Source organism: Amphiura filiformis, chromosome 17 (assembly GCF_039555335.1).
Source record: "Amphiura filiformis chromosome 17, Afil_fr2py, whole genome shotgun sequence".
NCBI lineage: Eukaryota > Metazoa > Echinodermata > Ophiuroidea > Amphilepidida > Amphiuridae > Amphiura > Amphiura filiformis.
Window position 1 is genome coordinate 23,780,347 of NC_092644.1, and position 25,665 is coordinate 23,806,011.

The window sequence follows — 25,665 nt, forward strand, 5'->3', positions numbered from 1 at the left end:
ATGATCCTGGTGTGACCACATACTTATAACGCGATCAACAGGACGCATGTGTGCTGTTCTTCAGCGGTAGCAACTGTATGCATGACCTCATGACTGCCCATAGCCATAATGATCTTGTGTATACACACAGCAGCTTATGGACATACGTCTCTCCGATGCTGAACCATCATTTTGGTGTTGTGATCATACGTTACCGTGACTACAAACAACACACACTACAATGTTCCTGCTAATGGGGAGTAGAAACATGATAATCAAACGTCAAACAAATGAAAAAGACGACAAGAGTTTTGATAACATTATGGCAATCACCTAGCATGCATAGCGTGATTGTACAGGGTGGGTGAAAAAAGCACACATATAAAGAATTAGTTTTGTGTTTAACCTCTTCACCCCATGGCATCGGCGGCGGTGGGATCGGCGGTGACATCATGCTTGGTGGGATGACCACTGTGAATGGTGCCTTGAGATCGCCGACTGACCTTATCAGCTGTTTAACAAGTTGAAAATTCAAAAGCATAGAAAGTTTTAACCACATACATAAGGCAAAGATGTTCCATCAAAATTCATGTCATAATTTCACGAAAATAAATGAAATTAGATCAAATTTATGATATTATCAGTTTCAAATGAGCTAAAAGATACAATCAAGTATTCATATTTAAAGAAGATTTATTACTATATTGCACCATGAGAATTACATATATATATATTTATATACTACATATATTTTACATTACAACATCCATATTAATCCAATTTTCATGCGAATGCATGTACAATCAAAGTACAACTACCACAGAAGTACTACATTATATGGCAGTCTATCAAAGCCATAATGTGCAATTTGCTCACATGGACGCCCTCAATTTTCCTTGAATCTCTCTACTTTTTGCATCATTGTAATACTCAATGACGTACTTAAATACCCTGTAAAAGACTAAGCCTGAAATTCTTAAATTACAGTAAAATTATTAGTTTTTATAATAAAACCAGGGTCCCAGTTTTACTTGCCAATGCATTGATACACATGGACAATAAAAGCGCTGGAATGAAACAGTGATTCTTTGTTTTACCTCATTTGTTCTGGCTGAAATTAAAAGAGGACATCTGATAGTGCAAACTTACAACATTTAAAGTAAATCTATTTGAATGCAAATTGCACATTACTGCTACACAATAATATTATTGTAGACTAACTTTACCACATTATTCACTTGGCTACACAAAATACACTAATTGGGTCTAACCTTCTTGGGGAGGAGAGGCGAGTTCATAACAAGCTCTTAGCTTAATCCATTGTTTGGTATGAACAACATCTGGTTCATACAAATTAACATGTTTAACCCCATGAGAACTTCCTGTCGATTGGTCAAAAAGAAGTTTTCATTATCAACTGGACCAATCAGCAACATTGTTAATTAGAATAATTTCATCACACAAAATAATTGCGGTGAATTATTTGCAAAGCTCCATTCTGATTGGTGATTAAAGTGAAGATATCATGTAATTGACCAATCAGAGGCAATGTTACATCGACAGGTAGTGCTCAGGGGGCTAAGGTTTGAAAATAAAACAAAAAACCAAAACATGTCTCTAAGTTAATACACATGTTAGTGTATGGTAAATGTATTAATCTTATCTTACCCCTTGTTGGGCACTATGCCAGCGATGTTGAGCATCTAAGTCACCTGGGTTGACAGTCACTTCTTTGGCACCAGCTATCATTGGTGACACACCTAACAAACAAAACAGATTGCATACATTCTTGAAAGTTAATCTGTGCTATTCAGCTAAAAATGATCTTGTATCGACGATATTAGTTGGCAAAAATAATATTTTGAATATCTATCACTTTATCTATCACACCTCCACTACACCTGTATTTAAAGTTTTATCGGCTTATAATAGGCCAAAAATTGCTTTTGTTGTTTCGCACATCAACAAAGTGCCAACTGTGCATTACATAATGCACGCCTGCCATTCTATATCAATACATGTAATGTATGTCTTATTTTTTCACCTATTATAAGCTGAACAAACTTTAGCAGTGAGTAACCAAGGGGCAGTATGGTGGGGGGGGGGGATACTCCCCAAGAAAATATTTGGCTTTACTGCACTGTTGGATTTTGCCTCCCTCCACCCCAAAAAATTGCTTCCTGCATTGCGCTCCAGGAAAATTTCCTGGGGCCGCCACTGGAGTCTAGCAGTAGCACACATGGCTATTATTTACCAAAGGATTGTGGGTTCAACACCACAAATTATCTATTACATGCTTTTCAATGGGAAAATGGCTAATTTTGGGTGGAATTTTTTCATATTCAGAACTCTCACAATTAAACACCATTAATATCAGGTGAAACTATATGATTTAGATACCAAATGATCAAAAACTCAACGACCTGAGACTTTCCTTGTTTTAACGCGCTGAACCGAAAACACAATGGCAGTGCGTCCTCGAAGCTGAAAGTTACAATATGGTAGGTTGAATATTTACTAAAAACCAATGCTGTGCGGATGAATTTTGGTAATATTACAACAAAAATATCATATAATGAGAGAAAATATACCATTTCGAAGTATCAAACCCCAAAATGTACTTTTTTAGCTATATAACTTTAAAGCAGTCTTTTCAGATGCCATGCAAACAAATAGTTACTTTTCGTATTTCCAGAACTATTAGTGGTTTATAACCTGTGGTTTCAAGCCCTAGCAGACACTGCATATTGTGTCTTTGACTAAGACGATTTATCTCTTCTACACAGAATCTAATGAGCTTGAGATGGGTTGGATAGTAGGAACCATATTTTTTTTTAGCCATTTAACTAAAAAAACTGGTGTGTACTTCTTAATATAAATACACAGGGATGTATGTAGTGGATGGAGTGTGGTTTGTGTAGTAAGGGTTGCGGGGTGGGATGTGTAGGTAAGGTGGGTGAATATGCACAACTTGTCTTGTCAACAGCGCTTTATGTTAGGTTCATCACTTGGGAACAGTCCATTTGTCCGAAAGGTCATTAGTCAAAATTTTTTGAGGGTTTAGGACATTTTAGGTTAGGATTTGGGGTAGGGTTAAGATTAGGGATAGGGTTAGGGTAAGCAATAGAGTTAGTTAGAGTAAGTGTTAGGGATAGATTAGGCTAGGGTTAGGGTCAGAGTTAGGTATGGTTTGGGGTTATAGGGCTAGGCTTACGTTAAATAGCGCTTTTCCAACCTGATCAAAGCACTTTACAAAGATACAAAATACAAACAGAAAATATAATACCTGAAAAAAGGCCTAAAAACAGCAACAATCAGTACAAGTGAGTTTTTAGGTTACTCTTAAAATTATCTACAGTGGGGGAAACTCTGATGTTTAAAGGGATATTGTTCCACAGTTTGGGTCCCTGTACACTGAAAGACCTATCACCAATTAATCTGCTGCTCCTAGGGACAACTAGACGAGTTGCGTCTAACGCCGAGCGTAAACCCTCTCTGGTTGGGATATAGATCGTCAAACAATCAGACAGGTAGATTGGTGACAGATCATTCAGTGACTTGTAGATGTATATGAGGATTTTGAACATGATGCATTTTTCGATGGGTAGCCAGTGGAGGGAGTCAAGAAGCTTGGATGACGAGTGGCGGCGAGGGACTTGGAATACAATGCGAGCAGCTCTGTTCTGTAAGCGCTGGAGACGAGCAATATCGGTCGACCTGCAACCAGATAGAAGAGCATTAGCGTAGTCTAATTTGGAGAGAACAAGTTGCATTGCTACAAGTATCTTTTAGGATTAAAGCTTAGGTTAAAGGTTAGGGCCATGTTTAGGGTTATGGTTGGGGTAAGGTTTAGGGTATTTAATTAAGTTACTGGGTTTTTCGACGAATGAGCTTTACATGTTTAGACTATCGACCTGTAACCCATAACTTACTGACACTGTCTTTTTTGGGTGTCTTTATTTGATTCTGAACAAAAAGAAATACAATTAAAAATGATACATTTCAGCATATACCTTCATATTGCATGAATGTTTCATTCACTCAAACCATTCTTCCGTAATTCGCCCCCAAAGGGGAGAGAATAATATTATCCCTTAGGGGAAGCATTTTTTGTTTTGTAAATAAAGAAAAGAAAACAAAGGGGGAGTGGGTAAAAAAAACAGAAGAAATTTCAACAGGATTCATGGATGCTGCAAAGGTTCAGTGTACAGACTGTACCATCTAGGGAAGAATTTGAGGTTTGTCAGGGAAGACATACAGAACAACAACTCACAATTATAGCTAACAGTTGTATAAAGAGAGTTTCTGACAAATACTCACCAACTTCCAGTCAGAGAAGGGAAAACAGAAGAAACAATAAGGAAAAGTGTAATACATATGCAGCCAACATGATATTTTTCTTTCGGGCCCATTTCTATGGGATTCTGGTTGGGTAAAATCTAGGGAAGGATGTGGCCACAATGTGATAGCGTGAGGGAATAATTTTGATTTTCTGGAAGAATAGACAGTAGACACCCCTTAAGTCTCAAACTTTTAACCTCAAATCACTCTATGAAAATAATGCCACCAGGTAAGGGCAAAAATCAGGAAAATGCACAATCATTTGAAAGGCATAATTGATGATGTTTTAACATGAAATTGGTACAACATTTCCCAACCTAATTTTTTGACATATTTTGTACCTTTTACACATGCCCCAGCTGGCACTTAATTGGAATCGGCCAAATTTGCTGTTTTTGTATTGGACAACGGATCAATTTTGAATATGCCACAAATCCATTTTAAATGGTCAAGATGGGTCCTGTTTTGTTTTACTATCACACAAAGCCTACATCATGCATAATCACACCCTAACACAAGCACCCCACCCACACCCATTACCATGTTACGCCACCCAACGTGCATAGTTTAAAAACTCTGCAAAGTAACTCACAACTCGCCAATGCAATATTCCACAAATGTGCAGATTAATACAGTCGGGTCACTCAGTTGTACAATATTGTATTATTATTCAAGCTTGTTATGTATGTCTATTCTGTCATCGACCTGACAACAGGCACGCCCCGGTACAAACAGTTGTAACTTGTAGAAAATCGTTTTTATGACAAACTGTTAAAAAATTATACTTTTAGGCATTATTCTGTTAGTTTCTGTCAAAAATCAAAAAAATACACAGGTGCTTTGGTCAAAATGGGAACAGAAGGTACATCCTATAGAAGTGTATGTTACTTGCTTACTTCATTATTCTGGCTGGCAACTTAGGAATTATGCTGTAGGGCTAGTTCTTATAATTTAACCCTAAGAGTTAATTTGTTAGTTATATCAGGAAAAGGGTAACCATTTAGTTTTTTAATAAAGTTAATGAATATTAATTAACTTTCTTCATCTCGGCTGATGGCTTCTTCAGAAATGACCATTGGGATCCACTTTTCCCTTGGTTTTGGCCGCTGCTTTGGTGATTTTCTCATCTCTCGGAGGCTTGGTTCTTATAAGTGGATCGTATACATGGTCTAGAGAGTAGCTGCAGATGTCCCTGTTGACTATTTTGTCCCCCCGACTTCTAATCCAAATCGCTTCTCTGATAAGTCTTGTTTGTTGGTTCCCGTCTTTGTCAAGTAGCTTCGGCTCCTCCCAATTGATGACATGGTTTTCAATTGCAATGTGGTCGGTTATGACAGATTTGTTTAATTCCGAAGTTGATACTGTTCTATTTTTTCTGGTATATTTTCTGTTAGCGACTTTTTCCGCATCTTTCTGGTGCTCTTTTAGTCTAACTCCAAAAGGACAACCTGTCTCACCAAAACCGCAGGAAAAGTGGATCCCAATGGTCATTTCTGAAGAAGCCATCAGCCGAGATGGCGAAAGTCTAAAACTAGTGAGTATTTTATGGATTTGGCAATCATAAAATTTAACCAAGTTTAATTTCTACAATCCTACAAATGCATCTATTTCATGAGTTCAGAAAAAATGTTTTTATATTTTAAGGGCAAACATTTCACTTACTGTTTTTCACTTTCTCTGTGGCTGCTCTGACATCGTTTACAAACTTAGGATCATCTGAATTATCAGCCTCCTGGCCCGCTACCTGGATGACACGATCTGCCCGCCTTGCCATATTACCTGCTCCCATCACAATGTTCTGTGGGTTCTTTTCATGGATAGCTTGTGCTACCATTGCAGCATCCCTCTTCATACCAGCCTCTGTAATATGTCAAATAAAAGTGACACTCTTCTATTAAGAAATTTCTCTTGTGTTGTATCTTCACATTTTATTGCAAGCATTTTAGGGCCTGAAATTTGATCAAATAAAAGATAAGGATGTAGATTGACTGGACTGTTATAGTTGAAATCCATACACCCCCTATGGAAGACATGACCTTAATCTTCCATACAGGGAGTGTGAATTTCAAATGAGGTTACTGAAACAGGCAACTGAATTTGAAATGCACACTCCCTGTGTGGGAGATTTAAGGTCGTGTCTTCTATAGGGGGTGTATGGATATCAAGTGGTATAGCCCATTGACCAAATCTAACACTATTATCTGCCAAAATATTAATTTTAAGAAAAGATAAGTACAAAAATATTGCCATGCCATTCATAAATTTTCATTGCAGCATACGTAACCCCATAAGCATTTTTCGAAGAATGGCAGCCACAATGGGAGGGCACTGTTCAATTTGGGTAAAGTCTTTTGAATTTATTGGGAAATTCAAAAGGCTTTGCCCGCACTGATCAGCGCCCTCCTATTGGGTACGCCATTCTTCAAAAAGGCTTATGGGCACTAACTGTCTTTCTTACAGTGCCCCTGATTGGTTAATTGCATAATATAATCATCTGATTAACCAATCAAAATAGACCTTATAGAACTCTTAGCAATTTTAAGCTAAATATAATCCCCTTCAACCCTACTGACTATTTTTACCATATTTCTGATTGGCTCAATCTATGATATAGCCCTTTTTGTAACCAATCAATATAGTTCTTAGAGGTTGATAATTTGGCTGGTAGTGCTCATGGGGTTCAAAAAGCTACAACATACCACCATGCATTTACAATCAATTTTTTTTAAAGCTATCACTTCAAAAAACAGATGTGGAAGCGAGAGTCTAACTGACCAGTTGTAGTCCTACTAGATGTAGGGCATGTTGAGTGGCCTGGGGCGAAAAATCAGACCCTAATTATAAGACTATCCTTGTGATCATGTTACTATCTTGCCATTTTCCTGGGAAATGCCGATTCTTAATGTGTGGCTTTGTCTATATATATATATACCTGTAGCTTCAATGAATTTGACAGTGTCTGTAGCCTGGTCAACTAGGCCAGTCAACTTCTGCATTCCTTTCGTCCATTCGTCTTTCAACAATTCAAAATGTTCTCTCGCCACCTGCAGGGAAATAAAGTGTTGGTTTCTCATCATAATAAAATAATGCTAAATATCAAAATTACCCAACAAACTAAATGAGAAATTGGGCTATTCCATTTAAAATCCATACACCCCCTGTGGAAGATTTTGGAAATATCTGCCACAGGGGGAGTATGAATTTCAAATGGAATGAGCACATAAGGCAGCCCCATTTGAAACTCACCCTCACTCTGTGGAAGATTCAGATTGAATTTTCCTCAAAGGTGTATGAAATTCAATTGGAGCTGCCTAATGTGTTCATTCCATTTGAAATTAATACTCCCCCTGTGGCAGATATTTAAAAAATTTACAACATGGGTAGTGTAAATTTTAAATGGAATAGCCATGTAGCTCACACTAGGAATTGTGCAGTAATAGCAGACTTTGTGCATGGTTTACTACAGATTAGCCTTGACAACACACAATACAGGATGACAACACACAGCGTGATCAACTACTACGAAAAGTGAATTTTGCATTGATTTACAGGGGAAACATCTTCACATATTCATATTGCATGCTTGGACCAGTAATTTAGCACTGACCACATACACCATCCACGTGGGTGTCGACTGCAGATGACAAGTTTCAAAATTTTATTTAAAAATTCAAAAAATTTCAGAATTTTACAATTTCATGACCACATTTGGAAACGGCATGAAAAGTGTATTAAAGTGAGTACAAACAAGCCTAATATTGGTTCAGTGGTTCTTGAGATATTTCTTGATATTTTGAGATAATATCTCAAAACTTGGACTTTCATTTTGAAGCCTATGGCCAGCATGCAGAGCATTGACCCCAACAATATTCTTGCTATTTGCATTTCTAATTGAACACATGATCCATGTTGGCAAAGCTTGAAACAGAAAAGCAGAAAATCTAAACAATAACAGCAACAACAAAAAGATATATACAAAATCATGGCACTAATCAAACAATAACCTGCAGCTAGCTGAGAAAAATATATAAAGATTCGCCTAATGGCGCATATGGGCTCCTTCAACATATTGAACTGGAATTTTAGGCACAAACTAAAAGTGTTCTCTCATAAAAATCCCACCAACAAATAAGGGCACAGGCCCTTTATTCTTGTCGAGATTTTCAGAGGAGAGAGCTCTTTATTTGTACGTGAAATTTACCTAAGGCAAAGGAGTCCATGTGTGCCATTACACACATCTTTATGGTATATGCAACAACCCAAAACAAAATACAAAAAGCATAATTCAAAATAAAAATAATCTGCAGGTAACTCTAGAAACATGTGCAGCAACATGAACTACTTAGGAAAAAAAGATACACATGCAATTTGGGTCAACTGCATGGGAAGACAATCAAAATTGCTTCATAAAATATTTACAATAGTGGTATTGAGTGACTCAACACCTGTTACTCATATTACTTGAATGGTCACTTAGATCCAGGTGCCCTAGTGTGTATAGTTTGACCAGATATTGTTGCCTTAGTAAGGCCTCCATGAAGGGAAGGTATGTGACTGTTATTTAACCCTAACTTGCCTAAGGGGAAGATGGGAAGATGGGAAGAAAGGTTGTTGGGCTAAATACTCCAAACCCCTGTTTACTTTGAATCACAAGCTTCAAAATAAAATAGTTTCCTTTCAGGGGCTACTTTCTAAAAAAATAACCCCTGTAATTTTTAGGGCTATTTTGGCGAATCACCCTTACTTAGCCCCTGTCTATTTTGAGTGCTGCCTGAGATAGCAAGCCATGCATGTGATTTTGTACATATATGTAGTCTTGGAGGCTTGCGCAATTGGATCACATGGGAAGATGGCCCTGCAGTCGCTTTGTCAACTTTTTTCAATGACCCTCACATGGGAAAAGGATGCAACTTGTAGAGGATGATGATTTTGTGTTTCCAAAGTATGTGCTATACAGTTAACAATCCTATGGCAAAAGACAGTAAAAATGTTTTCTCTTTGTATGTCACAACCTTAGCTGAAACATCTTAGCGAATGTACAATGGGTTATGTTAAAATTAGAAATCTTAGAATTGCCAATTTCAATAACCTTAGTAAACACTTTATACAGGGGAGTTTGAAAATACACAAAACAAAGAACATTCTCTTTCTCAAGTTATAAATTCCAACTAGCTTGTTATTTTTCAGAAAGTTGAACAAACTTGTAAGCTTAAAGAATCTCACAGAAACATTCACAAAACTTTAGAAAAGTTTCTCAAATAACAAATTTCAACAAACTGGATATGCTTCAAAGAATGTAATAGAAAGCTCAGAAATGCATAGAAAAAAACATTCACAGAACTTTGAAGAAGAAAAGTTTGTTAAGAAACTGGTGCAGTCACTGGTGTGTACTTACGTTAGATACAAACATCTTCCGTGTAGTTATGGGTAATGAGAATGGAACAATTTTAGATTAGGTGTCATTTAAAAAATTTTTTATGTAAATAATTCAAAATTGATGAAATTGGGCCTATAACCAAAATTATTCTATGTGAAAAATGTGGTATTTTTTTTAAAGAAAGGGTGACATATACCATATACTTTTATAAGTATGCCTAGATGATATACTTTACACAAGTTCTAAAATTTAACATTTGAAAATAAAATCCGTTGCAATGCTGATAGTCATAGAAGATATCTTACACTACCCACAATGCATTTTGTCCCCTGTACTGATTGGCTATCTTGATCTTGATTTAGTACTGGCCAACACTCCTCCTGGAGTCAGGGCTATTCAATGCACTATAGGTTGATAGTGATAAGAAGTACCTCTATTGCAAGATCTGGATGATCTCTGCTAATTGAGGCATTTTTTATCACTATCCGATCCATGTTGCACTGAATAGCAAATCAGTATAGGGAAGAAATGCATTGTGGGGAATGTATGATGTCTTCTCTGACATGTAGTGAAAAAAGAAAAGACTTAGCAGCTGGGTTAACTTACTTCATTATCTGGGTTGTTCAGCAGAATTCGACCAGCAGACACCACTTGAGGAGCCAACTCACGCAGCTGTATGTGGAAAAAAAGAAAAACAATTTCAATTACCTCAATTTCAAAACATTTGAATATATTGAGTGAGACATAAATTGATGCAGTGGTTCCCACACTGTGGGCCGCAACCCTTTTTGGGGTTGTAAGAAACTTGAAAAAGGGTCACAAGCAAAACCCTTGTGAAAGAAAATCGTAAAGCTAGCAATATAAATGTAAACATCAACAAAAATTTAACAACCTACAACTATAAATCACATTTTCTAAAGCTAAATTGAAAATTCAAAATTTTTAGAGCTCTGCACAATTTAGCAATAAGCAACTTTTGAACATGTTGAAGTAATTTCAGGCCAAGCCGCAGTCACAGGGTTGTGTAAATTTCAAATGGGATTACCTGAATGGGTGACTGCATTTGAAATCTACACACCCCATGTGTGGAAGATTAAGAACATGTCATGTCTTCCATCAAGGGTATATTGATTTACAACTGGAATATCCTATTTGAGTTGTTTGGATTTTTACAACCCTGGATAACCAAGAAAACCTCTTATATTATTAAGCTTGTTAGTTAGGGATAAGTTGGGACAGTAAAGGGTTAACACCCTACTCTTCTCAAAACTGACTGTGAGCTATGTAAAGACATTTCTCATCTGTAAACAGAACAGAAAGCTTAACATCCCCTCCAAGGGACAGAATTCCCTCATGATTCTCCAACACAACTCTATACACACCATGGGGAAAGAGAAAGTCTGAATTTAATCTCAAGGTTAACAATGAAATTCAAACTCTATTAAAGTCCATACCCATCAAGTTTTCTGCTGCCAGGAATCAAACCCAGGACGTCATGCACCAAAAGCAAGAATTCTAACCACTGAGTCATACTCTCCCTGTAAGCAATAGCAGCTTGAATATGTAACTTACCTGATTGGCTGTTGCATTCATCTCTTCCACAACCCTCTTGTCATTACATCCACCTGCTTCTCCTAGCCTCTGAGCGATATCAGCTAGTTTTGTGTTATGCTCGATGAAATTGCGAGACTTTGCTGTGTAGTTGGGTTCCCGGTTAGGTGTACCTGTATATGATATAAGATGAGGTTAGGTTTCTTCTTCTTTCTATATGTAACCTGTTCTTACAAAATCAGACAGAACTGGGCGCTAAAGTAGGCAGAAAAACCCTGTAACCAGTAACATGTACGTGCCCAATTCCGTCTGATTTTGACAGAACAGGTCACATATTATGTGCATTCATCATATTGTTAAGCATTGTCTCATGTGCAAAAACATTTAAATATGAATGATTCTGGATCCTATTTAGGATTGGGGTTCGTGCTGATAACAAATCCAGGATGATCTCCTACTTCTTTTGAAGGAGTCTGTGACCTTTAACATGCCAGGTATTGGTCTTCCTACTGCACAAGAGTGACAACACCAATGGCTTAACCCCCTTGGGACTACCTGCCAATCTAACATTGCCTCTGATTGGCCAATTACATGATATCTTCACTTTAATCACCAATCAGAATGGAGCTTTGGAAATAATTCACCCCAATTTTTTGTGTGGTGAAATTATTCTAACAATGTTGCTGATTGGGCCAATTGATAATGAAAACTTCTTTTTGGCCAATCGGCAGGTAGTTCTCATGGGGTTAACATTTCCGAGCCACTGTGCGCTACATGCCTCCTTCAATCAGCACACTCTGAAGGAATTGGCATATGTACGCTTGCATGAACAAATCTGAATTTTTGTGAGTTTTATCTTGTTCTGGTTGAGCAATTATCTATGTGCAACTTAAAGTAATTCCTCGAGAAGGTGCCCAACCATACTGACTTGAAGTAACAACATCCTTTCCATACTTATATTTACCTAGAGGAGCCTTGGCAGCAATTTCTAGTTCTTTGATAGGAGTATATGGATCCATAAAGCTATCGGCTACTTGGGTGGTAATAGCAGACTCAATCTTGGTCTGAAGTAATGACAGCTTCTCGGCAAGTCTCTTGGCAACGGCTTGAGCTTGTGGAGAGTCACCCTATATGAAATAGAATCAAGAAAGGTTTAATTGAAATGAAGTGGAGAGTCAACCTATATGAGATAGAATAAAGAAAAGTTTAATTGAAAGTAATACATCAACATAATGAATAGTCAAAGTTTACACTTGTAAAGCAACAACTCTTGTTAAATACAGAAGTGGGGTAAAGATTTGTTCAAATGCCTAATTTTAAGAGCTACTTTGACAGCAGAATATTATACCGTATTTTGTCAAATAAACGGGGCGTTACATTTTCCCAAGGAGGGGGGGGGGCGTTTATTAGAGGTCAGTTTTAGCACAACAATTCCCATTAAAACCATTAGGTAAGCTTAAAAGTCACGCTAAAATGACGAACTATGAACTTTTGACACTGACTTCTGGTTCACTTCCGGTGTTCCGATGCAGATTTTCGCCATTTATTGCTGCTATTACCGACCATGTGAGCAACTTGGTAAGATTACTACACAAGATAGCATGGAAATATCAGAATTTTTGAAACATCTTGGTTGAAAAAAGTGGTGGGGGCGTTTATTTGAGGGGGGGGGCGACTAAAACATTTCCCAGAAAAAGTGACTTTCTGTCGTAAAAACAACAACAAAAACATGTAAAAATACTAATCCTCCATTGAATTCAATTTAATTCAAACTTATTTATATCATCAACATTTTACAATTAAAATTGTAGCCATAATAAAGATGTGTGCGACTGTGTATTGTCAACCACAGTTGATTATTTTCAATTATATCTGAATCAAGACAAGAATATTTCAATAAATGAAAGCACTGAAATTGATTACACGCAACTTATGAGTTTGCTTTAATCGCAATACCAATTTTCCTGAATACAAACACTTCAAATTCACTTTCTTACCAGTCCTCGTTGACATTGTTGTGCCAGGTTCTGAGATAGCGTCTCTACTTCATCACAAAGCCTCAGCATGTCCCCTCTTTCTGGCTCCTTGAGACTTCTGGCAACCTTTCTGCCCTGTGCTACAATACCTGCTATGGCTCTCTGACCTGTCCAATAAGCAGATAGACATTAATAATGAGAATGTGCCACATATACTGTGCCTAATATCTCTGTATATTATATAATACCTCTTTGGTGTTATAGCTGAGAAACGGTTCATTGGTCCATAGAGGCTGTCAGCCTTTTCCGCTGGATCCGCCATCTTGTGGGTACTGCCGTTCTGCATGTCATGCGTTAGACATTACGCCCCCGATTACGCGGAAGTCGCATCGCTTGACGCACCTCTTCAGTGAAGCGTCAACGCAGTGATCTTAGCAACAACGCACTCCGTATCCACAAGATGGCGGCGTTGATGTCACAATGACTTCCTCTATTCTATTTGAAATCCATACACCCCTATGGAAGACATGACCTTAATCTATCTCTCACACAGGGAGTGTGAATTTCCAATGGAGTCACCCATTCAGGTAACTCCATTTGAAATGCACACTCCCTCTGTGGAAGATTCAGGTCATATCTTCCATAGGGGGTGTATGGATATCAACTGGAATAGCCCATTATGAATGTCATAAAACATAATTGTTGTAGTCTTCTCATGGTATTTTCCATTTTAGGTATAACTATCTGAATTGGTAGAGAAGGAATGATTGTGAGTCACTCATTGCATGATATCATGCAACATTTTTCAAAAGATTGCTATAAACTTGTTATGTTGCTTGATACAGTGTTTACCAAATTTACTGCCATACTTGAGTAGAGTATGGCAGGACAACCATGATTCCTGGGACATATCCTGAGGATGCAGGAATATGAACCATGCAAAAGATATGCTCTCTACACCCCATTACATGGTAAAAGAAGACCCAGAAGGCAAAGAACATCCTACTTGTCTTGTGCAAAAACTGTTGGGGAACTTTTTACTGCCAGATGCCAATACCACCTTGGCTTCAAATCGTAGTACATGGAGAAACTTTGTAGTCGCCTGCTTACCAGCCGAATGAAATGAATGAATAAATGAGTCCATAAAATCATTTAACAATATTACCCAATTAATAAGTGACAAATGTCAAAAACCTGTCAAAAAGTAGAATTAAGGTTCTTGATAAATGATTATTTTTAAATTGCCAAAAACAATGAAATATTCAAAAATTTGGTCACCTTGTTTGACCAAACTAAAAATGATCAACATACATCTCAATGGTTTCATTTTATCAATTAACAAAGATTTACACCCACTGACCTAATCCCTTATCATCATATGCTGGGTTATTCAGCCACCTCTGGGCCTGTTCCATTTTGCCTGCTAGGGTGTAGGCTGGTCTGGTGATACCGCTTCTTGCTGCCATGGAGACGGCCTGGCTGACCTGCTGTTCAAGGTTCTTTATTCTAGCTTGGATAGCTTCAGCTAGCTGTTTGGCTCGTGGAGAGTTGCCCTACATTAGTGTAAACAAGAAAAGGTAAACATATGGGATTAGCAATATTTCATTTAATTTCCTTGAAGTTTGGAACAAGAAAATAATTTGATCTCAGAATAGCAGAGTGCATACACTTGGGGAGCAAAATACACTCCCTCAGACGTTAAGCCGCAAAAAGCCCACAATTGAACGATAAATATTTACATCTTAAAGTGTGAGCCCTGCAAAGGTTTACTCATGCAGAACTCTGCATGCATTATCTACACAACAAATTACATACAAACATCAAGTAGACACTTAAATGAAAGGTTTACTGGGTACATTGTTAAATGTTCTGTAAGTATTCCATGGACGACACACAAAAATGTCGGAGTTCAGAGATGTTAAGTCTAGCTTTGAAAATATTTGGAAAAATATCATAGGATTAATTATATTCAATTGGAAACTTTCTGCTTTTGATGAGGCACAACCATGGCAATACCGCAGACTTACCTGACCCTTTGACCTTAAATCAGCCAATTCATCCAACATTTCTTGGATCTCTTGAATAGACTTCAAGATGGCCTGCTGATGTGGACCCGGTTCCATCCTGTCGGCGATCCTCCTGGCATCCTCCAAGATTTGACGCACCGCTTTCTCTCCTATAAAACAAACAAAGGTCATATTCAAATTTCAAAAGGATATTGTACCCAAATGATAAAACAATGAATAGGAATTTTGTGATAGACATTTTGTATAGAATGTATAAACATAAGTGGACAAAAGTGTATATATAACAGACTGACCCTGAAACAAATCATACTGCTCTGTTGGGCTAATCAAAATGCTCACTGCAGCTAAAAAAGTAAGCATACTCCTCTTCAAAAAATGAATTGAGGCATGACATAAACATGGAAAACCACTACAGCAAAAATAACTCAGGCAAACAAAATGGACCTGAAGGGCAATTGTTCAGAAGATAAAGGATATGAACGAAAGATAAGAAATAAAGCACAGCAAAAGAATAAGAATGGAATAAGGGAAGCAATACGGGTGTATTGGAAAAGGAAAGGAAGGAAACGGGTTGGAATACAGGGGACATAGAGGAAATGACCTTGGTATCAAACACCGGATACATTTACTGCAAACATTATTGCATATTGGTAGCCATTTAAATGTTGAACATTTTTTGAAGAGTTATATTTGTTAACAACTATATAAGTATACAATACAATACAGCAACATTTGGTTGTGCATATTTGAGCAGCGAATAGAATTCTGATCATATAAATATGAACAAGCAAAAAGTCTCCATGAGATTTTAATATAAGAGGGTACTGGGCACATCTCCAAATAGTAGAAATGGTACTGGTTAAAAACATAGGTGTTACTGTAAACAAGTCGGTGTTCCTTGGGAGCAAGGTGATTAACCATAATTGCTTGTTATGATCACTTGTATAGATATGCATTTGATCAATGTTCAGAATATCACAAAACGGTGCATCTTGATCTTGTAAAAAAGTTGTCCTCCCAAACTAATCCTTAAGCAGCAATAATAAGCAGGCATTTGTGGAGGCTGCAAATAATGGTGGCGCTGTTCATGTGCTTGTCAAATGTTCATCTGGATATGTATCAAAAAATCCAAAGAAACTTTTCAAATTTTTGTCACATTAGCTAGCAACACAAGCATAGGTTGCTTTATTTTGACCTGTATTTCAATGGGAGATTCATTTAGTGGTATGCCCACTTCAAATGAATGTGTCAGTCTTTGCACTAGCTCAGAACCAACCACATTGCATGCTTATAAGTAAACCACACCCTGTGACCAAGAAAAATCATTACCTAATCCACCAGCTTCAGCATTAGGGTTACTCAACCAGTCCATAGCAGGTCCCATGTTACCGGCTATGTTACTCATTGCTTTCCTCATAACCGTCAGATCATCTGTGTTCCAATCGTCTTCATCATACGTGGTCAGCTGCAACACGCGCATCAGCTCGTGGATCTCACGGGACATCTTATTGACGACAAAGTTACGGTTCTCTTGTGCTTCAGCCTGGCCTTTGCCACCTGTGGAATTTAAGGGGAGTGAATATGTATTTTATTTTCATATGAAATGATGTAGGGGTTCCAAGTAAAGGTGTGTATATTACTGTCATGCTGCTATCCTGCATTTGCATTATCATAGCGAGGTATGGGAGTATTTCATGGGTGACTTCGCTAAGTGTGACATCATTTGACCCTCGCTTTATCGCAAATCCTTCCTTTGCATGTAAAGCGCTTTGGGGCTGTTTACGGCATAAAGCACTATATAAATATCTACATTTATTTATTTTTTTAAAAGTTAAAACACACTTCATTCTTCATATTCGATTGGGATTCCAACAGTTGAACACACCCCACTCCACAACCCCACCCCTATAAACACACACACAGTATACACACACCCCAGTTTTATGTTATCCTAGGGATAAGGCATAGAATACTCTAAAAAAATGAAACATTTGGCTTAGAAGTAGAAATAGCTATGCACTCATGTTTGGTTTCTTTTCTCTCTATTTTCCCAAATTGTTTTCAATTGTCAAATTTGTCTATTTTTAAAATGAAAACCCCAAAATGTGAAAATCATAAAAGCCACAGATTACAGCAATTTTGATTACCTACATATGCTCAGATTAAGGGAAGAAACCTGTTTTTCTTTTAAAGGGCATTTAACAGAGTGGACGACATCACAGTTGTTACAAAAAACCTGACAGTCTGTCTCATACCAATATGCAAAGGTGTAAGAATAAGCATACACATTTAGACTAATAATAAATGGACAGTATGCCAACTACAATTTTTGTCAGAGAAGAATGGCAGTTGTTTACATTTTGAAAGCGTTCAGAGTGTTTTAATTGGCTGAATCAATCTTGTGACAATCATAGCAACAGACCGATAATCTAATCGGCCGATTGTGCGTCAAAACCATGGTCAGCGCAGATCAGCTCCTTTTGGGAAACAAAGCTCCGCGTATGTCGCTCATTAACAGGATGCTCATGTCAATCTGAGCAAGGGACTGCCATTCTTCTCTGAAACCCAGTGTAGAAAAGTCCATCATCATCGTAATTGTTTAAATAAGGGCCAATCGTCACATGAAGTGCAAGAGAGACGAAAATGCTATGCCCACTCTGCAATGTCTGCTCTTTGCCTGTTCCCGCATAATTTTCAAAGCAATCAGGCCAATCAACGCTGTGCATGATTTGTTAGACACAAGCGATAAAATGATCAGCCCTCATGAAAATGCTAGAATTCTCATTGAAATTGCATACAAAGCATCAAGACTTTGCCTGTTGAGGGCGCTATCTGTACCATTATGCTTACCCATTCCTTGTGTTGTGATGAATATTTTAATTCCTGATATTAGTACTGAGTCAAACTCTTGACGTTTGCCATATGTGTCTTAAGTAATTCCCGATGCACCTCGTAAGTCAATTCCTTCTCTCGTGAGTTGATCATTGTTGCTAGACCTGTCATGCCTGGTGTTAAATTCTGAAAAACAGAAAGAGAGAGAGAGAGAGAGAGAGAAAGATCAGAATGCTATCCATATATAATTATGTAAACAGATTTTCGTATCTTGCCTTGAAATAATGTTTCTTTCAAGTTAAAAGTTCTTGATCAGATTGACAGCCTTACTTCCCGCAATTTGTAATAACAGGTCATAAAATCATACATTCTTGTCCTTTCAAGATGGAATGTTGCATTTGGATGGAAGGACGGGTTTGTGTTGTGGTCTTCACACTCATTTCTACTGTAATACCAAAATCAATGGAGCAATGAAAGTAAGTTTAGTAAGGTTTTATTTCAAACTCTAATGGTGACCGCAGGTCAAATAGGCAATGAGGATAAAGTGTCTTGCCCAAGGACACAACATGTTGACACAAGTGAAGTTCGAACTCGCAACCTATGGATTATGAGTCAAGCGCCTTATCCACTCGGCCATACATGCTCCTCTCGTCCTTCCATCCAAATGCAACATTCCATCCTCTTGAAATGTACCTCAAAATTTGGAAACCGACTCCTTTAATGGTGTAAGCCTCAATGTAAGATGTAAAATATTCAGATCATCACACCCACCTTTAAACATTAAAACGATTGGATGGACGCCATCATTATAATATACAGACACCCAAAGAATTAAGGAACCAGTTATTTTCACCCTGTATATCCTAAATAAAGGCAGATGTGTCATTATTAGAACCAGCAGCCAATAGCTGCATCTTTTAGCTTGGATTTAAGACCTCATTAATTGAAATTGGTCAAAAAATAAAGACACTATTATCCCAAATCTCTCAGAAGATGCAAATTCAAAAGTTGCAGATTGCTCCATTGGATGACCTTTTGATTTGTACGCAAAGCATTCTCAAACAAGAGAACTAGCGCAGTGCCCGGGCAGTGCTTTCCATTGATTAGAACATTAATAAAATGCAACTTTTGATTTTGTTCCTTCCTTGGTTTTTTGATTAACGTGTCTTCAATTCTCAACAAATTTCAACAAATAAGGTTCTAAATCAGAGTTAAGGGGTACAGGCATTGGAACTGGTTTTAATGTTGACATATTTATTTTTGTTTAGGATATACAGGGTGAACATAATTAGTACTTTTGCTGTATGTATATGGCCAGTATCTCATTTATGACTCTGCACAGAGCTAAAGGGTACAGGTATTGAAACTAGTTTTAATTTTGACATAAATAGTTGTCTTTGTGTAGTAATTTAATTGTGTATCGTATTATCTGTAATATAGTTAATGTATAGTATTGAATTTATCACAGTAATTTTTTTTTGCATATTCTTGATCACAAAACAGGCTTTTTTTTTGGTTTTTTGGTTAGGGTAAATGAGGGGGGGTGGGTTGTGTATTGACATTTTGCGGTATATTTTGTTGTTGTTGTTATTATTTTGAAACTTTTTGTTGTTGTTAGGACAGGGGGTTCTTAATACAAGCCATCCGGCCTTCTGAGAACCTCGTCATTCAATGTTTGTGTTTAATTGTTATGCTGTTATATTTTATATTTGAATGAAATAAAGATGAATAAACGTAACAAACGTAAAACGTAACAAACGGATATACAGGGGTAAACATAACTGGTACTTAAGTTCTTTTGCTCTCTGTATATGGCCAGTATCCCATTTATGACTCTACACAGAGCTAAAGGGTACATGTATTGGCTGCTGGTTTAAATTTTGACATATATGTGACACGATCAAGGGAAATGAGTCAGATGTTGCCAATATTGATTTTCAGATATTGGCAAAGAAAATGTTAAATTCTTTTGTTTTACATTGTTTTCAGCGATTGATATAATGCTGTAACTTCACAAACAAAAGTCGTATCAACATGGGGTTTTCAGTTTCTGAAAGCTCTAAATCTCCTCTTTAGAAACAGGTGTAAAACTCACTTTCAACCAGGGCCGATATGTGACTCATTCCTCTTGATCATGTCACATATCTGTTTAGGATATAAAGGGGTAAACATAACTGGTACCTTAGTTCTTTTGCTGTCTCTATTATGGCCAGTATCCCATTCATGACTCAGCACATGTACATACCTTGACAAATGTGACGCAATCTCCCATGCTTTCTACCACCTCAGCAACTGCCAGTATTTCTAGTACACCTTTGCAGACCCTCAGGATTTTGCGTACTTCATGCTGATCAAAGGCCAACAGTAAAGCTGATGTGCCTCCCAGAATACCTAGAGCAAACCAAGAATTAGAAAAATCAACATCTGGGCCAAGATTCATCCAAAGTTTTATGCAAAGATACATGTGTATCTTATATGGCTGTATCAACCTCCCCGTAATAAGAGGTTGCTTTACCATTATGTAAAACCATGGGGCTGTGGTCGAGGCAACCTGGGGATGTGGTTGGCTACACCCTAGCCTTTCAAGTAGCATAAGTTATGAGGAAGCATGTAAATCTACGATACCTATTAATATTGGTAGCTGTCTTAATCTTGAATTCGCATCTTTGGGTACAATCTCTTGTGTAAAATCACGCCATGAACACGTAATAATGTGCTTGATTTCATACCGTAAACAAGCAACTGCAATAGAGGCCGTCAGCCTTTCGTCATCTTGTGGGTACAAATGATACGCGTGTTCATGCGTCGGACATTACGCGCAGGGCGCAGCTTGCCATGCAGCTGGTATCACGCATCATCGCAAGCATGGAGATCAAACGACCATCGCAGCGTGTACCCACAAGATGGCGGCATATGACGTCACGCTGATGGCCTCTATTGTAAAGGATTGCAATATTTTATGGATATGTACTTGTTGCTTTTGCACTGATATGCAAGTATTTACAAGTATATGTGATGTGATCAAGCAAATTCAGTTGGAAGTCGGAAATATTTATTTTCAACTAAACAAACAAATAATTTCTTTTGTTGCCTATTGTTTTGGAAACACTTCAACTGTTCATATCTTTAGAAATGAATGTTCAATTCAAATGGTTTTTGTGCAATTATATCTAGTTTGCACATGCTTCATAAAATCATGTAGAAAACTGAAAATTTAATAGCCTGACTTCAAACTGATTTTGCTTGATCGCATCACATATGGTGATGTAAAATATACACCCTCTTTTTGTTTACATCTGGCTCCTTAAATCAACTTTTTCCTAATTTTTGTTTGTTTACCTCTAGCTCCATCAATAAGCTTTTTTCTTGCAGGTGATGAGTACGGATCCTGTCTAAGCATATCACATGCTACTACTAACAGGTTGGCAGCTTCCTCTACCCTACTCAATGCTGGTGGCATCTCTTGCTTCAGGATCTTATCTGATGCTGTCTCACAGGTTTCCCTACCAACCTGAAATAAAGATATAAGTAATAGTAACAGATGGTGTCTTATGCAAACAGAGGGAGGGGACTTAAAAATCACCCACTTGCGGGGACTATTCATGTTTTTATCAACTAGCTACCTTCCAACTGGGGATGTCCCCAGTTGGCAGTATGCGTTTTTGTGTGTCAGCCATTTTGTCCCTGCTTGTACGATTAAAACCACAAAACACACAAATGCCCCAAGTTGACACAAAATACGGGGAGGGTGCACGTTTATGGGGAGGGGAGTACGATTGAAACCAGACACAAATGTCCCCAGTTTACACAAAATTTTGGTAGGGGGGTGGGGGTGTGTGGGGGTGTGTGTATGGAGAGGAGCACCTCAGTTCATTAGCCCATCTAGCCTATGCTTGATCCAAAAATACAAATATTCCAAATTTTGCTGGATTTCAAGGTGTTCTGGTTTCAGGAATTACACAAAGTCCCTTTAAGTTGATTTACTGGTACCACCATTAGTAACACCAACTAATTACTTTTCAATTTCCTAAATGTCAATCTGTTGAAATACTCTTATGCTGAAGAGACAGGTAATATATATTGTTAACCTCTGAACCATACTTAGTCAATAGCCATAACATATGTTTACTGCATGAACAGGTAACAACAAATAGGACAGGAGCATTGGGCTATTACAGTTGAAATCCATATGCCCCCTGTGGAAGACATGATCTTAATCTCCCACACAGGGGGTGTAGATGTCAAATGGATTCACCCATTCAGGTAACCCCATTTGAAATTTGTACTCCATGTGTTGTAGATTAAAGTCTTGTCTTCCATAGGGGGTATATGGATATTTAAATGGAATAGCATGTTACTTTTGACTATACTGTGTCTGGTCTCAAGTTGAGAGTAATGCCATGTTGGATGTCACAGTAGCAGATTCAAGTCGCGCACGAAACCCATGAGGCGTGTACACACACATAGAAGGGTGATTTGTCTGCAAAATCCAACATGGTGTTACTCTCAACTTGAGACAAGACAGACTATAGACATGGGGATCGAAGAGCCAATTCCTGTGTCGTCCTAATCAAGGTGTGCCTTATAAATGAAGTATGCTGTATAACTTAATACTTTGCAAGAAGAAGGTATCTTACACTTCTCACAATGCTTTTCTTCCATGTACTAAATTTCTATCCAGTACAACATAGGTCAATAGCGACAAAAATACCTCTCTTGACAGAGTTCATCCAGATCTTGCAATTCAGGTATTTCTTGTCACTCTCGACCCATGTTGCACTGAATGGCAAATCAGTACAGAGAAGAAATCTATTGTGGGAAGTGTAAGGTATGTCCTATGCCTTACAACTATATATTTGATTACCTCACAACCAATAAAAAAATCCTCAAAATGCAAAATCTGGGCCTGTTGGGCCAAAAGAACAAATATATTTTAGATTGTATACATTTTTGTCATGCTTTGCGTGAATCAAAATTGATTCTCACTTGCTAGAATCAAGTGAGAATCAACTGATCGTCGTAACTTACTGTTTGCAGAATGGGTATAATTACCGTACTGACGCGAGTATAGTCCCACCTTCGAGTAAAGTCCCACCCCAAAAAATTCATGGTTGACCAAAAAAAAAAAAACAATGTCAAGATGTTTTGTATTTTTAATATGAAAATTGATAATTTGTCATACTCTATTAATGTCATACTCTATTAATGATTTCAAAATGCATTGAATTTGAATGCATTTTGAAATACAAATTATCAATTTTCATATTAAAAATACAAAACATCTTGATTTAAAAAAAAAAATTTTTAGGTCAACCATGAATGATCCTAGCATTTAGGTCTAGGTCCAGGGACACTACAAAACCGAAAAAAGTAAAAAACTTATTATTTTTTTTTTTTGAAATTCGAGTATAGTCCCACCCCCCAATTTTGAAAAATGTCCACCCAAAAACGGGGTGGGACTATACTCCCGTCAGTACGGTAATCGGGAGAATCAATTCTGATTGTAACAAACTTAGTTTAGGAGAATCGTTGCCAGAATCAATTTTCTGATTCTTGCTGAAATCGAGGCCCTGGCATGGATCGTAATCACAAATGACAACCACCAATAGGTATACTCACTCTGACCAAGTTGATAACGGCTGAGCTGACCGCCTGGACAGGGGCCGTAAGATCGGGCATAGCATTGCCATCTTCAGCTTCTTCATGGAGAATCACAAGCTCAGAGACCTGTAGAAATGGAACAAGAGAACAAAAAAATCATTTAGAAAATCTAAGTCAAGAAATTTGTGTAAAAACATTGAATTGTTTTACCTTGAGTTTGAAAGTGTAAATGATGTCAGTATTTTTTATGATGACCAAGCTCTGCAGGATTAGGTCAGCATGCACTCAATGGGCTATTCCATTTAAAATCTACACTACCCCTGTGGACGATTTTGGAAATATCTTCCACAGAGGGAGTATGAATTTCAAATGAAATGAACATATTGGCAGCTCCATTTGAACCTCACTCTCCCTCAGGGCCAGATTCAGGTTGAATCATTCTCAGAGGGTGTTTGAAATTCAAATGGAGCTGCTTAATGTGTTCATTCCATCTGAAATTCATACTCCCCCTGCGGAAGATATTTCCAAAATCTTCCACAGGGGTAGTGTGAATTTTAAATGGAATGGCCCAATATGAAACATAGTGGATTGGATAAGGTTATTGAATACAATAACCTAGAGCAGGATATTGAATTGTATAAAACCAAATTTGAATCTTAGTATTTGCAACATATTCAGATACAACAGGAACTACATGGAAGTATGCAGTATTATATTTTCAATTCCATATAAAATGTAAGAATATTGGAAACACCATTCAGAGTCCATACACACAGACTTGCGAGGTATTTCATTATTTTAACGTGACCCTCTTTTTACATCATGTGGTTATATAGATATCCACAAAAAAACTTATTTCCTAAATTTCAGTTGATTGGGACATTGAATTTGCGAGTTATGCAGTATTACAGTGCCCTGGGCTACTGTGTAATGTTGGACTATTGACAGCCATAAAATACAAATTTGACCAAATCTTTGTCAAATGACGGAATCTGCAAGAAATCTTATGCACACAGACATTTATATGTATTCCTAGGTTTCTGAATTCTGACGGCATAAAAATCTCATCTCAATCATGTATACTGCGCCAAGAAAGTATCCTTACACTTGGAAAAATAGTCACAATTTCAAAACTGAACCATTTTGGGGTAAATTTGTTTTTGTAAAAGATGCACTATCTAATCTTGCACATTATGACACCGCATTGAATCCAATGTGACCTCAAGAAGTAAAAATACAAGCAATTGAATAGACAAAGGTCCAGTTTTAAAAGTGACAAATTGGCCTATACAAGGCGGAAAAAGATTCCAACAAGCGCAACAAAGAGACTACACAGTTTCTTCAATGAAGCCTTGTTTAAAGCAGTATTTTCTTCGGTTTTTACTTCTCTGTACTTTTCATAACTTGCATTTTATTTGTCAGCTCTTTTGCTTTAGTTTTCTTTTCTTCCTTTTGTTTTAAATTAAAGGCCCGCACAAATTAGCCATTTACCACTCTCAAACCAGATGTCTAGTCCGTGGAGTTTTGAATAGGCCAGTGTGTCACTTTTAAAACTGGACCTTTGTCTAATCAAATGCTTGTAACTTTGCTTCTCGAAGTCACATTGGATTCAATGGGGTGTCAAAATGTGCCGGATTAGCTAGTGCATCTATTAAAAAAACAAAGTTACCTCAATATGGTTCAGTTTTAAAATTGTGATTATTTTCCCCAAGTGTAAGGATACTTTCTTGGCGCAGTATATAATCAATATACATGTTACTCCTATATCACAAGGCACTGTCTTATTACTATGCTGCAATGATAATTATATACTTCTACAAAGCTTATATTTTTGTGTCAAACATATATGTTTATTAACCTTTTCAACACAAAACAATCAAAAACCAGACAGGGGTGTCTATTCTTCCAGAAAATTGAAATTATTCCCTCACCCTACCGCGCTGTGTCACATCCATCCCCAAATTCTTCCCCAGCTGAAAAC

The 25,665-nt window shown here is 37.4% G+C and overlaps 1 protein-coding gene across 1 annotated transcript in view; it reads right to left on the reverse strand.

Annotated features, from left to right (window-relative positions):
* Positions 1-25,665, reverse strand: part of LOC140137497 (vinculin-like) — an 82,217-nt gene that overhangs the window by 19,578 nt on the left and 36,974 nt on the right. The window contains 17 exon segments of the mRNA XM_072159214.1: positions 386-490; positions 1,648-1,739; positions 5,983-6,180; positions 7,253-7,364; positions 9,716-9,730; positions 10,304-10,369; positions 11,270-11,421; positions 12,213-12,375; positions 13,246-13,391; positions 14,585-14,777; positions 15,252-15,400; positions 16,581-16,808; positions 18,102-18,152; positions 18,155-18,269; positions 20,329-20,474; positions 21,423-21,594; positions 23,703-23,810. Coding sequence (XP_072015315.1) covers positions 386-490; positions 1,648-1,739; positions 5,983-6,180; positions 7,253-7,364; positions 9,716-9,730; positions 10,304-10,369; positions 11,270-11,421; positions 12,213-12,375; positions 13,246-13,391; positions 14,585-14,777; positions 15,252-15,400; positions 16,581-16,808; positions 18,102-18,152; positions 18,155-18,269; positions 20,329-20,474; positions 21,423-21,594; positions 23,703-23,810 — 2,211 coding nt within the window.